The following is a 15,109-nucleotide window of genomic DNA, read 5'->3' as shown; positions in this document are numbered from 1 at the left end:
TTGGGGTGCGCGGGCAGAGGCCGGGGCTGATATCGGGGCTGTTATCGGGGCTGATATCGGGGCCCTTATCGCCCTGACCAACAACCTTCCCCTGCCCCAGGGCCGAAGGTTTATGGCTGCTTGTAGGGCCGGGCAGAGGCGCAGCGGGGCCGTGTGCTTGGGGAACATTTCCCTCCCCATCCCGCAGCAGGTCCCCAGGCGGCAGAAGCCCCCCCATGGCCCCGAGGCCTCGCAGCGATTTCATTATTTCCTTTAATATTTCATTAACAGCCCGCTGGGATGGATCGGGGCTGCCTTGGGTTTAGCTCCTTGTGAAGGGTTTTCCCCGGCCTCGTGGGGTAGGATTTGGCTGGGCGGGGGCATTAGTAATGCTGTAGTGCTGCATTCATACACCATGGGGTAAATAAAGCCCGGCAGGATTTTTATTATTTTTATTATTTTTATTATTTTTATTATTTTTATTATTTTTTACCATCAGAAAGCTGGCCAAGGGCTTCGTGGCGAACCCCATGGTCCTGGGCTGTGCTGGCTGGGATTTAGGAGCTGCCCAAATCCCCATGGGCTGAGAAACCTTGGGGTGAAGCCCCCATCCCCACATGAAGCCAGGCTGGGCTCTGTGTGTCACAGGGACGTTGCTGTAAGGCCCAGGGACTTCCAGGGTCCCACAGCCCCAAAACTTGCATTCTAAACCCCAAACCTACAGCTTGTGGGATACGAGCCCCAGGAGATGCTCTCATCCTTCCCATTCCAGGTGGGAATGGGGCCGGTCGGGATAAACCCATCCGCCAAGCATCCTTCCCTCTCCTGCCCGTGCCAGGCGGCTCGTTAAGGCTCCTGTAATTAGGGTAGCCCCAAATGATTGTTTATCGGCACGGGGCAGTGACGGAGGCCTGCCCGCTTCCGCACCAAACGCCGCAGCTGGGGGCAAACCAACAGCGTCTGCGTGGGGCCGGGAGGAATCGGCCGGTGGCCACAGAGTTTGGGTCTCCAAACCTCATTTCAAACATTTTTTTTGGGGGGTTGGGGGGAAGGTGATGGCGTCCCCGTGGCCCGGAGCCACAGACTGGATGTCCCGCAGCGTGGCCAGATCCCGACCCGTCCCTGTCACCCCGTGGCACCTGCCGGCGGCCGCTCTCGTTTCCTCCTGCTGTCCCCGTGCCTTCCTGCGCGGAAATTCAGAGCGCCTGAGTCACCGGCGGGGCGGCGAGGCGAGGGGCAGGCCGGCAGCCCGTGCTCCCCACGGGTGGCTATTCCCTCCCCCGGGCACCTTGCCCAGGCTTTGGGGCCGTCTGCGGGGTCTGCCCGGTGCTGTGGCCCCAAATCTCAGCCAGCATCGGTGCTGGGGTTCCCCAGGCAGAAGCATCGGGTGGCCGATCTGTGGGGCTGGGTTTTGCCCCAGAGCCCGGAGAAGTCCTTTTGGGACGCGTGGTGCACCCAATCCTGCCCCCTTGCCTCTGTTTTTATAGGGCACCCTTGGCCAGCCAGGCTCACACGGCCCCGCTGTCTGCCCGGCTGGCCATCCCCTGCCTCAAATTGTTGGTGGGTTTTGGGGGATTTAAAAGGGCACAACGGGCTCGCAGGTTGCGAAGCCATCATCAGGGTGAAGAGCAATGCGACCCCGAGCCCAGAGCTCAGGGTTATGGGGTCTGCGGCTGGGGCTGGATGGATGTAGGGCTGGGGATGGATGTGGGGCTGGGGGTGGGTCTGGGGTTGGATACGGGGCTGGGGGTGGATGCAGGGCTGGGGGTGGATGTAGGGCTGCTGGCAGATAGATGTGGGGCTTGGGGTGGATGTGGGATTGGGGGTGGATGTGGGATCGGATGTGGGGCTGGGGGTGGATATGGGGCTGGGGGTGGATGTGGGATCAGATGTGGGGCTGCTGAATGCTGCCAGTGGTCTCCGCTCAGCCCATCCCGGGGGGCTGGGGGGCACGACGTGGCCACGACCCCCCCCCAACCCCACAACCCGACCCCGGCACAGCCACCCTCGGCCTTCCTGCGTGCATGCGGGTGCCGGCACCCCTCGGCGTGCGAGCAGCACAACCACCAAACCCCCCCTCAGATCACCGCAGTGCGCAGCGTGCCCCCAGCACCCCCCAAAAAAAACAAAAAAAACCAAAAAAAACACACACACACACACAAAAAAAAAAAAGAACACCAAAAAAACCCACCAAAAAACCACGAAGCCGGTGACGCGCGCGCGGCGCGCCCTCCCCCTTTGGAAAAACCACAAAAAAAAAAAAAAAAAAGGCAAAAAAAGGGGAGGGCCGGGAAAAAGCCGAGCAGCACCGCCCCGCTTCACCTCCGGGGAAGGGGGGGGGGGGGGGGGGGGTTAAATGGGGCCGGGCCGGGCCCCGCCTGCCGTTGCCGGGCGGGTGTCGGCTGCGGGCGGCGCTGCCCCCGGTGCGCTCCGATGGCCGCCGGCCGCCGACCCCCCCCGCAACCCGGCGGCGGAGGAGGAAAAGGAGGAGGAGGAGGAGGAGGAAGGGGAGGCTGCAGCAGCCTGGGGGGGAGCGGGGGGGGTGAGGACGCGGTGCTGCGGGGCCGTTTTTGGCCGGGGCTGGCCCCCGGGGGGGCCGCTTGGGCGCTGGCGCTGACGGAGCGGGAGCTGCAGGTGCTGCGCCCCGATGGCACCGGCGCTGCGCTGCCCCTGGCCGACTGCGTGGGCTCGGCGGCTTTCCCTTCCTCCTCCTCCTCCTCTTCCTCGTCCTCCTCCTCTTCTTCCTCGCCCTCCGCCTGTTTCTCCGTGGTGTGTTATCCCTTCCGAAAAGGCCGCTGGGGCTCCCCAGCTCGCCAGCGCCTGCAGAGGACTTTCCGAGTCGCCCACGGCCCCGACGCCGAGGGGAACCTGCGCATCGCCCAAACCTGGAGCCAGCGCATCCGAGAGCTCTCGGTGCCCGCCGTGCCCGTGCGGGAGGGTGAGTGCCGGCCCGACCCCCCCCCCCCGTGGCATATGGGGTGTGGGGTCCCAAAGTTTGCCCCTATCCCCCCCCTGCACCATCCCCTAATGCAGCCTTTGGGGTGCCGTGGGGAGTGCCGGCAGTGATTTTTGGGGTGCTGCCCCCCCCCTCCCCAGCTCCATCCCGTACCCCACCCTGAGCTGTGTGTGGGTTTGGGGGGGTGCAGGGGGGATTATTGGGGTTTGGGGCTGGGGGCAGCCCCCCTCCACGCAGACACCCCCGGTGGGGCCGGCAGCCAGGAGGGGTGTGGGGGTTTGGGGAGGGGGGGTCCGGCCACCTGGGTGCCCCCCCTGCCTGTAGGGGACGGGGACATCAACGCGCAGCCCCGCTACCAGGGCTGGCCCTGCAGGCCCTTCGGGGCCAGGTGTGGGTTTTTCCCCCACTTTTCCCCTTAAACTGAAGGGGCAGCGGGCACCCAGGCCTCCTTGCCCGTCTCCTGCTCCTCTCCCATCGCTTTTTTGAGCAGCAAAGCTTTAAAAATACCACTAAGGAGGAAAAAGCCACCGCTGCTGGCACGGGGAGGACGGGGAACCCGCACCATCCCTGGGGGTCCCATCCATCACCGGGGGCTGGAGAGAAACCTCCGGGGCCAGCGGGGTCCTGGGGAGGTGCGGGTCTGCCCCTGCCCCCCCCCGATAGAAGGATTTTCCCCCTCCTCCTGCAGGCTGGCGTGCGTTATAGGGCCCTGAGCAGGATTCAGTGAGCTGCTTCGTGTGTTTAGCTGCCCGAGGAGTGCGGTCGGAGGGGTCCTGGCACCTCGCACTGAGCCCGGTTTGGGTTGGAAAACGCCTTTTTGGCACACGACCGGCGGCTACAGAGCAACTTTCTGCTGCTCTTAGTAAATAAGAGCATGGAGGGGGGGGGGAAATAATCCAGTGGAAAGGGGCGAGGGGGAAACCGGCTCCCCGGCCCCATTGCCAGCCCGAGCTCCGCCACTGCAGGTCTCCAAAGGGTTTCAGATCCCTCGCCCTCGGAGCAGGAGGCGCACGGCACGGCTGGGGCCTCGGGGAGCCGGGGGAAGGCGGAGGGCAGGAGGCGGTGTGGGATTTTGCAGAGTTCTTCTCGAGCTGAGGGCCAGCAGGATTTACAAACCTCCTCCCCCGAGTTTTTTTGGGCCGGAGCTGCAAACGCTGCTCGCCACACCCTGCGCGGCGTGTGCAGGGCAGATAAGGGGAAAGCTCGGGGCCAGGGTGCAAGAAGCAATCGGGGCACCCCGGCCCTTTCCGGAGGGGGACAGGGAGAAGCCAAAATCTTCTCTGCAGCCCCCCCCCAGGCTGCGGCATCCTTGGGGGTAAAAGCCCCTTGGAGAGCTGCAGCTGGTGGGAAGTTTCTCCGCCTGACTTCGCCCCCCCGGAGGATGAAAAGAAGAGGAAAAAAAAATTCCCGGGTGCTTCATAACCACAAATCTGGGGGAGGCGAGCGCCGCCGTGCCCTGCTGCTGGCCGGGGGTGGGAGCAAAGCGCCCCGGGGCTGTGGGGTTGGTGTCAGGGTGGAGGAATCCAGCTCCCGGCCGCAGCAGGGCCGTGGTGTCAGGGCACGGCAGCACTAAGCCCTGATTTTGGGGGGACCCCCGGGTTGTGTTTGTTTTTCCCCTTGCTGTGCACGGCCACCTGGGGTGTTCGTCCCTGCTGCACCAAAACCGGACCTTGCCGAGGGATGTGGTAACACAGCCGGGGCTGCCCGCACGGCTCCAGCTGTCAGCAGAGCCACGGAGAGGGCACGTGGCCAGTGGGTGATGTTTTTGGGGCTGTGCCCCTTCCTCCTGCTGACTCGGGCCCCGTGCTGCTCGCCCTCCTGCTCCGGGATGCTGCGGCCGGCGTTGCGCAAGGGGAAGGGATGCTGCCGAAATGTGCCCGCCAGGGTGGAGGCAGGGAGAGGAGAGGAAAAAACAGGGGGAAAACGTCCTCACGGCCTGGCTCGGAGCACAAAGCCTCGGGCTGTGTTTGCCAAGAGAGGATTCGGGGCTGTCAATGAGCAGAGAAGCTCTCGGGGGGTTTGGAGTGGCCGAGCCCCCGCTGCCCATCGCTCCTGCTGGGTGCTGGGGGGAGCTCAGCTCGCGGGGCTCTGCTCCCAGCCCCAAGGCCCAGCCGGTCCCATCCTGCCTGGTGCTGGCTGATAAGGGGCTGCGGAAGGCCAGGGGCAGCCGGTGGGGCTGGAACCGGACCCAGCTCACAGGACAGAGGGACAGAGGCGTGCTGACAGACAGACAGACAGACAGCCGCGTGCCGGGGGCTCGCTGGCAGGCGACGGAGACCGGAGCTGTCCCGGAGCGGTGCAGCCTCCCCGGCGGGTCAGGGCTCACCAGCTCAGTCCCTGCGGGCAGAAAACCAAGGAAACGGCCCCAAAACCAGGGGGGGGAGCTCGCTCTGCCCCCCGGGGCTGTCCAGCGGGGAGGCCGCGGTGTGGCCGTGACCTCGGCGAGGCCGGGTGCCAGCGGGGAGGCGGCGCAGGCGGTGGCCTCCCCTGCTGTGGATCGGGTCGGCAGGAGGTTTTATCTGTGCTGCGATGCTTGGACAAACACGAAACGGCCCCACGTGTGCAGCCCAGGGGAGGGCCGGGTGGCGATTCCCCATGTGCCGGCCGCCCTTTGCCCCGGGTTCAGCGCCGCGCTCTGCAGCCGCTCCCAGCTCCAAGGGGCTTCCCGGCTCGGGGCAGTGCTGGGAAGCGGCGGCGGCTTTCGTGACTCAACGGCGCTGACGGAGCAGAGCTCGGTGCTTTGTCAGCAGGCAAAACCTCAGCGCCATCCCGCAGGGCCCCCACGCCGCCAGCTGCGGGGGCCTGGGGCTGGAGCTGGGAGTGGGGGACCTGAATCTGGGGTCACGCTGCAGCTGGGAGGGGTTTTTGGGGAATGCAGGAGTGCCGGGCACTCAGAGGAGCTCCCCGCGTGGGATCTGTGCCTGTCCAAAATCACACGGGCTTGCTGCTGCCACTCCTGGCTTTCCTGGGGGTGAGGGCTCAGTTTTTAGGACCCCGTGCCGGTGACACCAGGCTGGGGAGCCCCGAGCTCACCGGGGAGCCCTGGAGCTGGGGTGCTGTGGGGCATTCATGGCCCGTGCCAGGTCCCCCTCGTCCCTGCAAGGAGCCCTGGAGCTCCGTGGCACCGAGTGGCCCCCCCAGGCTCTGCCCTGCTCCTCCCAAGGAGTGCAGCTGCAGCGTGGCCGGGGCTCGATGCCCCCAGGGGACACGGGGACCACTGGGTTTGGGCAGGGGGACACGGCTGGAGCAGCGACCGTCCCTGCCAGGCCTGTAATTACAGCCCGGCCGGGGGCATCGCGCACGAAACCAGAGCCCGGTGGGGAGCAGGGAGAAGAGGAGCGTCCGTCTGTCGGCACGGCTGTCAGTCCTGGCCCCGCTCCAGCTGGGAGGGGTGTGGGGAATCAGGACCTCGCCCCCCCCAAGCCCTCACCCCCGTCCCCATCCTTGGCTCACTGTACAGGACCATGGAGGGGGGGGACCGGGGGGACCCCAGAGGTCCCCAGCTCACAGGGCAGCCCCCAGACCCGGCTCTGAGCCCCTTTTTCCCCCCACCAGGTGCCAGTTACGGGGTCCTGCCCCGGCCCTGCCGTGCCCTGGTGCTGCTGAACCCGCAGAGCGGCGCGGGCCGCGCGCTCGATGACTTCCACGCGGTGGTGCAGCCCATGCTGGCCGACGCCGACATCGCGCCCTCCATCTTCATCACCGGTGAGTCCCCCGCCCGCCCCGACCCCTCTCCCCGACCCCCTCCGACCCACGGACCCACCGGAGGCAGGCACGGGGCCCGGAGCTCAGCTCTCGCTGCTTTCCCCCGCAGAGAGACCCCACCACGCGCAGGAGAGGATGCGGGAGGAGGACCTGTCGCAGTGGGACACGCTGGTGGTGATGTCCGGGGACGGGCTGCTCCACGAGGTGAGAGGGGCAGGATGGGGCACGGAGCTGGGAGGAGAGGGGGGCCGGGGGCGGGAGCGGAGTTTTGAGACCTGTAGAGAAGAAGGAACAGCAAAAGGAGAAAGCCCAGGGCAGGCACAGCCTCTGTCCTGCCCTCAGCCGGGGGCAGCGGGGTCCTGGCACAGCCCCGGGTACCACGAGCTCCCTCCCTCCGTCCCTGCAGGTGGTGAACGGGCTGATGGAGCGGCCGGACTGGGAGGAGGCGCTGAAGACGCCGCTGTGCATCCTGCCGGGGGGCTCCGGGAACGCCCTGGCCGCCTCCATCAACTACTATGCAGGGTGAGCCTCGGGGGACGGGGACGGGGACGCCCTCCTGGGTGCCCCCCTGCTGCAGGCTGGTCCCTGACACCGTCAGGTTGTACCCCCTGCATTCCCAGCTCCCCCCACACCCTGTCTCTCTTTCTCCAGGCTCTAAATTTGGCAGAACTTCACCCAAACGAGCCAGGGGCTGAGCTGAGCCCCCAGGGAGCAGCCGGCTGTGCCGTATGGCAGCAGCTGTAGGCGCAGGGCTGTGCGCCCCAGGAAACGCCCAGGGTGGGAGCGGGGTTGTCCTGGGCAGCCCCACATCGGTCCCCAAATTCAGGAGCTGGTTTATGCTGCCCTTCCTCATGGCTTCATCCAGCCGGGGGGATGCCTCCCGGCACAAAGGGAGCAGCCTCGAGGGGGCCACGAGTAGGTGCTGGGACGGCAGGAGGAGCCCCCCAAGCCCCAAACTCACCCTCTCCGTCCCTCGCAGCAACGACCACGTGGCCAAGAAGAAGCTGCTGACGAACTGCACCTTCATCCTCTGCAAGGGGCTGCACGCGCAGATGGACCTGGTGTCGCTGAGCACGGCCTCGGGCAAGCGCTTCTTCTCCTTCCTGGGCTTCGGCTGGGGCTTCATCGCCGACGTGGACATCGACAGCGAGAAGTACCGGCGGCTGGGCAACGCGCGCTTCACGCTGGGCACCCTGCAGTGCCTGGCCCGGCTGCGCGTCTACCAGGGCCGCCTCTCCTACCTGCCCCTGGACCCCCAGCACGGCGCCCCCCCGGCCCCCAGGGACCCCCCGGAGGAGGGCACGGAGCAGGGGGCTCTTCCCTCCGACTCGCTGCTGGCGCCGCTGGGCGAACCGGTGCCAGCGAGCTGGGCGGTGGTCCCCGAGGAGGAATTCGTCTGCGTCTACGCCATCTACCAGTCCCACCTGGGCACCAACCTGCTGATGGCGCCGGCGGCGCGGCTGGACGACGGCTGCATCCACCTCTTCTACGTGCGGGCGGGCATCAGCCGCGTGGCGCTGCTGAAGGTTTTCCTGGCCATGGGCAGGGGCACGCACCTGGACCTGGGCTGCCCCCACCTGCACCACGTCCCCGTCCGCGCCTTCCGCCTGGAGCCGCGGGGCAGCGCCGGAGTCATGACGGTGGACGGCGAGGCGCTGGCCTGCGAGCCCGTGCAGGGCCAGCTCCACCGCCGCCTGTGCCGAGTGGTCTGCGGCTCCTGAGCGGCCGCGGCGCCGAGCCGCGGGCACGGCCGAGCCTTCCTCCCACTCAGGAACCACCTCCTCTTCCTCCTCCTCTAGCAATAGCTCTCCGGGGCCAACGGCACCTCGCTTAGCTTTACTCTCTTTGGGATGGACCCAAAAACAAGCCCCGAGCCCCGGCAGGTACTCGGCACCGGCGAGGCGCCCGCGTTTCGCCCCGGTACGAGCGGTACGAGGGGTGCCAGGCCCCGGCCCCGGGGTGGCTGCGCCGGCACAGCCCCGTCCCCAGCCCCAGCCCTGTCCCCCCCCCCCCAGGCTCGGACGCAGGCGGTGGCACCGCTCGTGTCCCTGCCATGGAGCCAGCCTGACCCAGGGTGGTCAGGACCAATATCTAACATGAAAAAGAAAAACTTTTTTTTTTTTTAAAAAAAAAAAGAATGTTTCTACCCAAAGCTTCCTGTAGAAGCAGAGTTTATTCTTGTGAGAAATGCAATAAATACCTAGCGTTTGCAAAAAAAAACCACAACCAAATAATAATAATAATAATAATAATAATAATAATAATAATAATAATAATAATAATAATAATAATAATAAAAAGCCCTGGGATTTAAATCTGAGAACACAACTGTTCCAAAAGGGGCTGAGGCCCTTTACTCCCCAGCACCTTGGGGTCAGGCTCAGTGCCCCCGAGCGCCGCTCAGGCAGTGGCTGTGGCTTCTTGGGGTGCCTCCGTGCCCCATGTCCCAAGGAGATTGTTGAACGCAGAGAGCTGAGCCCCACACAGGGACGTTTTTGGGATGTTTTGGGAACAGCTCGGTGCCTACGAGCGAGGGAGGCATTCGGGGGAGCCGGGTGGTTTTGGCTTTGTGCCCCAGCCGGGGCCCTGCGGGGAGCTCTGGTCTCCACCTTCCCGGACAGCCCTCGCTCGGGGCCCTTCCTGGGGCTTGGCGCAGGGATTACTCAGCCTTTTTGGTATAAAAGTGCAGTAATTAAAGCTCATTTAGCGCAGAGTACAAAGGAGGAGGGTAAACAGCAGGGGCTGCTGGCAGTTATTCAGCAGCAAACCCTGCCAGGGGGGGCTGGCAGGGCTGGGAGAAGAGCGCGATTGTTCCCAGCCCTGCTCCGAGGGGCCGGGGTGTCCCGGGTTCAGCCACCGCCCCCGTGGGGGAAAAATAATTAAAAAAAGATGTAAAAAAAAAAAAAACATAAAAAAAAAGGGGTGAGGCTTTGCTGGGCTCTCACCGTGTCCAGCCCCAGCCTCTGCCCAGGCAGGGGAGGTGCTGAGGGCTTTGAGCTGCCTCTGATGCGAGGGGGCTGGGGGCTGAAGGGCTCCCCGGGGTGTCCTGTAGGGTTGGGTGGTGGCAGCAGGGTGCCTGGGGGGTCTCCCAGGGACTCAGGCCCCACGTTGTGCTGCACACACAACCTGATTTTCTTTCTTTCTTGACCCAAGCTCTCCCACAAGCTGCCAGCCAGCACCCAGAGGAGCCCCCGTGGCTCCCCCTGCCCAACCTCGCTCCTCCTGCCCGGAGGAAGGGGCAGCAGCTGCCACCCACCCCTCAGAGCCAAATTTTTGGAGGTTTTGCACAACACCAGCAAAGACACGAGCCTCACACCACCCCTATCGCTGCCCACCACCTCCTCTCCCACCAGTGAGGGCTCAGCGCCCACCCCCAACACCCATGGGTGTCCCTGCAGGGGCGCTGCAGCCTGGCGCACGCTTACCTTGGTGCTGAGGAGGGGGCCACGAAGGCTTGGAGCCCCCAGATCTCGCTCTGGCTGCACCAGGAGCAGCCCAAGAGCACTGGGAATGAAAATCCAGACAGGTACACCACGGAGCAGGGCTCTGGGGGGGTGTTTGTGACGGTACGGGGGCACTCCGGGCACCCCGATCCCGGGCAGCGGGGTCCCCTCCGGCCCCAGCGTGCGGGAGGGGAGGCGAAAAAAAAAGAGAGACAAGAGTCAGAGCTACTCACAGAGGCAAAATTTAATGGCAAGTCATCTTCCCTCCTTTATTACACCTTGGTTAGCCAAACGAAAAAAAAAAAAATCTGCAGGTAAAAAAAGTTGTAATGGTCACACAGCACTTTATACATATATCATAAGCAACCAAGCATCCACATCTGCACGTGAACGACACACCTCTAAGCATGGCCTCAATAGTCAGGTCGTGGGTTTTTTTTTCTTCTTTTCATTTAAATACTGTACAGAATCAAGGCTACAAACTGATTTTGTAATGCTTCTTCCCCAACCCCAGCACTTAAAACAGTTACAGGCTGCTCTTATTTGTACATCACACAGTCGTGTAGCCAGTTTTAAGGCTAACAATATGCATCATGCTTTGGCTTTTTTTGTGTTTTTAATTTTTTTTTTTCTTCTTTAAGGTTTTAGCCTCTTAAATTTTGTTACCCTTAAATATTACATACATACACAAAAAAATTACATAGCTGCAGTGTGCTCACCACCAGCCTCGTCACCCAGGAGCTTCACATTATCAAAAGCTTAGAAAATCTGTAAACCTCCGCGCACGCCTCGGGGTGGGACACCAGCTACGGAGAGCGATGCGAGGGGCAGCAGCGGCCCCTTCCAGCAGGCCAGCGAGCACCTTCCCCGCTGGGAAGCCCCAGGAACCTGTGCAAAAGCTCTTGGTTAGGATCGGAGGACAACGAGGAGACTTCTTGGGCCACGGGGTGCAAATTCTGGCCATCCCCGAGCCCTGCCCACTGCTTCCCCATGAGATGAGCTGCAGGGAGCAAAGGGAGGGTGAAGCAAGGAACTGCAGAGCTCCTCTGCCTCTCCACCCCAGCCCCATCTGGCCCTAAAGGGTTTTCTCTCTCTCTCTTTGCCCTGCTGTTTCCAACCAAGAGGGACCAGAGCTCCCTCCCGGCCCTGGATGGAGCGGGGTCAGGCTGCAGCGCGGTGAGGGGAACGGGGGGCGAGGGGAGTCGGTGCCTGCAGGTCACCAACTGTGACTTTGCCTGGTGAGCAAGAGGTTTAATTGTGGAATGAGCCTCGCTGGCTGCCTCCCCTGCCCCGAAACACAGCCTCACCCTCCTGCCCCAGTCGGCCCTTTGTGTTTCGGAGATCCCCCTCCTCGCTCGCCAAGGGATTCATTCGCTCAGCACCAGCGAGCGGCTGTGAGGTACGCCTGCTCTTCGGGCTGCCCTGCCCAGGGCTCCGAGCAGCTCCCTGGGCCCTGCAGACCCCCTGGCAGCCCCCCAGAGCTGCCGGCACCGCAGCAGGGTGCAGGCGACCCACCTGCAAGAGCGGTGCTCGCAGCCAAGCCCTGCTCCCTCCTGGAGCTCCGGGACACGGAGAGGGCTCGGTGCAGCCAGCCTGCGATGGGGGCAGCGGGTTCAGAGCCCGGGGTTTCAAGTAGCAGGAAGCACTGCGCGAGATCTGACTGCTCTGCGGGGTTTCTAAACGAGGCCAGATCCTGGCCAGGGTGGAGGGAAGGGGACGCAGCCACGCTGAGCTCGAGTAAGGGAAGGATTTCTCTCTCTGTTCCCCTGCCTCCAAGTGCTGAAGGTCACCGGCTCAGGAGCTGCTGCAGCTTCCGAGGGAGCGCTGCGGTGGGGGTGAGGGGTTCGTGCTGTACCCACGGTGCTGCCAGCCACATCCAGGCCATCGCAGGAAGCAGCTGGCCAGGGAAGGAGCTGATAACAGCCCGCACCAGCGCCTGCCGTGCTCGTTACTGGGTGAGTAACGGGGCAGGAACCGTCCCCAACCGCTGCTGCAGCGCGCCAGCTCCTTCCCTCAGGCAGGGGTGACCCTGCCTCAAACAGCTCCCAAACGCCCGTCTGCAGCCCGGGGATGGAGAAGCAGCAGTGGTGCCAGGCTCAGCAGCCAGACGAGCTGCCAAAGATCTGCAACGGGCCCCGAGATCGCTCGCTGCCACCTCCCCACGTGGGGCTGAGGAGCGGGGCACGGCAGCCGAGCTGGCTGGAACAAAAGATTCAGATAGCTAAGCAAGGAACGAGGGCAGAACCCCAGATCCCATTACTTCTAGAAGACAGGCATGCGTGGTAGGGAAGGGGAAGGCTGCCTTACTCTGGAGAATAAAGAGTGTGGGTGGCTGGATCCGATTCCAGAAGAGCCACCAGAAGCCCCGGGAGCAGATGGAGACCCCGCGGCACTCCCCGGGGGCTGGCGCCGGGCGCCGCTCTGCCTCTCAAGCCCTGACTCCCTCCAGAAGAACCTGGCAGCTACTGGTGAACAACTAAGACTAGAGCAACTCCGTATGGTGTAGACAACTCCAACGCAAACACAATCCAATGTCTAAGTACATACAAGCTTGGGTCGGCTTCAGAAAACCCATGGTAATGCGGAGAGAAAAAAAAAAAAAGAAGAGAGAGTGGGAGGGCATCGCCCCCCGCTTCCAGACTACAGCGATCGCTTCTCCTGGCCTGACCCCCAACTGCACGGACCGCCGGGCGCAGCGCTGGGTGGGAAGAGCCTCTGGGTGGAAAGGTGCCCCAAGATGAAAGTGCAGAGGGAACGTGGCTGCAAGACTGCTTCTGTGCAGGGCTCAAATCTTACCATTGCAGGGTCAAACTCGTTAAGAGGAGCACGTACATGGGACAGGGGGGAAGGGAAGGAGGGCTGGGGGCAAATTCATGCTTAGACAACCTTTCCTCGAAGGAGCAAATCAGGCCTACCACCTTCTTTGGAACAAACCAAGCTGAGGAAGAAAAGCTGGAAGGAGAAGCCAGTTTACTGGTAACAGCGTTTGCCAATTATCCTTTCTGCTGCTTTCCCTTCTCCCCTGCACCTGCCTGTCCCTAACCTGATGGTTTATTTGTCCTCTGTCCACTCCGGGATATTGGCCCCTGCTAAGGCAGCCCGGTACTGCTGCAAGACACCACGGATGCTCTTAATGAACCCCTTGGACAAAGGGAAGAGGGGGAACCCGATATCGGGGTAACCGCTCTTCTCTGGAAGGAAACTCCTGTAGCTCTTTCTCCTTTTCTTTGGTTTCACGCTGGGCTGCGAGGCAGAGTCCTGGGCAGCCTTCCCCTCGTCCGTTCGGTCTCTGGCCAGGTCTGACCCCCTGGCTTGGCCCGTGCTCTCCGAGTCTGAGTACTGTTGGAGATCACCGGCGGTGGGCGTCGAGGTCGTGAACTCCGAGTCGTCCAGCTCCTCCTTCCCGTCGAGCGCCGAGTCGGAAAGCTCGGCCGCTGCCCCCTGCTCCGCCGCGCTGCCGTCCTCTCCCGGCGACCCCGCCGTGTCTGCGGGGCTCTCGGCCAGGGTGCCGCAGGCGGAGAGGAGGGAGGCAGCGTCCGCCCCGTTGGCCTGTTCGTGACTCCTCTCCACCAGCTCGTTGGTCTCCAGCCAGGACTCGATGCGGGACACCAGGCGCCAGCCGTTGCAGCGAAAATGCTCGCGGATTTCGTGCTCGAAGACTTCCACTGGCCGGCGCAGCAGCTGCATCATGGACTGCACCACGCGGATCAGGGTCATCTCGTTGTAGCAGCGACTGTTCTCGTAGCCCTCCTGAAGGCCCCGGTCGCTGTCAAAGCCTGCCTCATTGTAATAGGGCTCGTTCACTAAGATAAGACCTGCCGAAAGAAAGGGAGAGCAGCGGGTTAAAGGAGGAACTTCGCTCTGAAGCGCTGCCCGCAGCAGGTGCTGCCGGGCCCTGATTTCTGCCGGCACATTTGAGGGTCGCAGGAGCACCTCGCTGAGATGCCAAACCAGCTTCAGCTGCAGCCACGCTGATTAAAGCTGGCAGCAGAGGGAAGGACTGCAGGAGATGTGCTGCAGGGAAGCTGGGCTTTGGCTTCAGGCAGGCAGCAGAGGCCAGGCTGGACAAATCAGTCTGCAAGATGCAGTGGACCAATATGACAAAGAGAAGCAGTTGTGTGAATGGCTCTGTGGCCGTTTACTAGGGCAGTGAGGACCCCAGACACCACCAAGAGCAGCATTCAGGAGCGCTGGCTGGCAAAAAGAGGCTTCCACTGGTGCAATGCAGAGGGCATGCAACAGCAGAGGAGGTCAAGAGGGTGGAAGGAGAAAGATTGCACAGCGACTTTCCCTCTCCAAGCAAACCTACTGCCAAAAACCATAATGCAAACACCCCATTTTTCAAACATTTTCTCTTCCTTCTCTTAAAGAGAAAGAAATCCAGTTTTTGGCAACGGGCTTTGTTTGATCGGACCGTCCTGTCCAGTACAGTCCCACCAGGGCAGTGCTGAGGCAGCACATGAAGTCACCCACGCCGAGCTTTCTCCGCTCGCTTCTGGCCTCATCTAACGATGTGCGTGGCACCACCAGGGCCAGGCTGCTGGCACCCTGCCATGGGCTGCACGAGAGCCGGTGCAGGTGAGACCATGAGTCTCTCACAGACCAGGCAGCGGGAGGGAGAGAGGAGATCCTGCACTAGCGCCAGGTTGCTCCAGTAAAACATTCGGCATTTCGCCTTCTAAATTTGGATCCCCGGCTCTGTAAATGAGAGCAGGCCTTGCTCGTGGTGCTGTCCCCCCACAGGAGGATACAAACAGACCGAGACTTCAGGAGCCGCCCGCGGACCCGAGGCAGCAGCCCTTGTTCTGTGTCAAAGGTTTCTCAAGTCACATTCCTGGGCTCCCTGCATAGAAAGTTGGCCTTGAGGAGATTTGATTTAGTCTGTCTGCTCTCAAACTAGATATTATAGGGCAAAGCGCTGTAACAGGAAGCCCTGGGGCTTTTCTAGACACACCCCTGATTATTCTGCTTTAGAAGGAGTGTAAACACCAGCATCATGTGCAAAAATATGCCCAAAGTAGGATGG

General features: G+C 62.7%; 2 protein-coding genes across 3 annotated transcripts in view; one reads left to right on the top strand and one right to left on the bottom strand.

Moving 5' to 3' along the window:
* The first annotated feature begins 2,359 nt into the window (after nt 1-2,359).
* SPHK1 (sphingosine kinase 1) lies at nt 2,360-8,863 on the top strand. Its single transcript, XM_027471697.3, has 5 exons — nt 2,360-2,917; nt 6,491-6,640; nt 6,750-6,844; nt 7,047-7,162; nt 7,620-8,863. Exons 1-5 carry the CDS (start codon nt 2,413-2,415, stop codon nt 8,359-8,361), a joined length of 1,608 nt encoding a protein of 535 aa, XP_027327498.3. The 5' UTR covers nt 2,360-2,412; the 3' UTR covers nt 8,362-8,863.
* Nucleotides 8,864-10,309: 1,446 nt separating this feature from the next.
* The window catches only part of UBE2O (ubiquitin conjugating enzyme E2 O), a 57,595-nt gene continuing 52,795 nt past the window's right edge, over nt 10,310-15,109 (bottom strand). For both annotated transcript variants that reach the window (XM_027471696.3, XM_072025775.1), the window contains exon 18: nt 10,310-13,898. In XM_027471696.3, the coding sequence (XP_027327497.3) occupies nt 13,135-13,898 (764 nt within the window). In that variant the 3' untranslated portion in view covers nt 10,310-13,134. The remainder of the gene's footprint in view (nt 13,899-15,109) is intronic.

The sequence above is a fragment of the Anas platyrhynchos genome, chromosome 19 (genome assembly GCF_047663525.1).
Source record: "Anas platyrhynchos isolate ZD024472 breed Pekin duck chromosome 19, IASCAAS_PekinDuck_T2T, whole genome shotgun sequence".
NCBI lineage: Eukaryota > Metazoa > Chordata > Aves > Anseriformes > Anatidae > Anas > Anas platyrhynchos.
This window is presented reverse-complemented; position numbering and strand designations above follow the sequence as displayed.

Bases quoted from the DNA above. Each gene is read 5' to 3' on its own strand.
- SPHK1 (XM_027471697.3), top strand. From the start codon at position 2,413: ATGGCCGCCGGCCGCCGACCCCCCCCGCAACCCGGCGGCGGAGGAGGA. The intron at 6,845-7,046 runs GTGAGAGGGGCA...CCGTCCCTGCAG, and splicing joins GGGACGGGCTGCTCCACGAG to GTGGTGAACGGGCTGATGGA. The intron at 7,163-7,619 runs GTGAGCCTCGGG...CGTCCCTCGCAG, and splicing joins TCCATCAACTACTATGCAGG to CAACGACCACGTGGCCAAGA.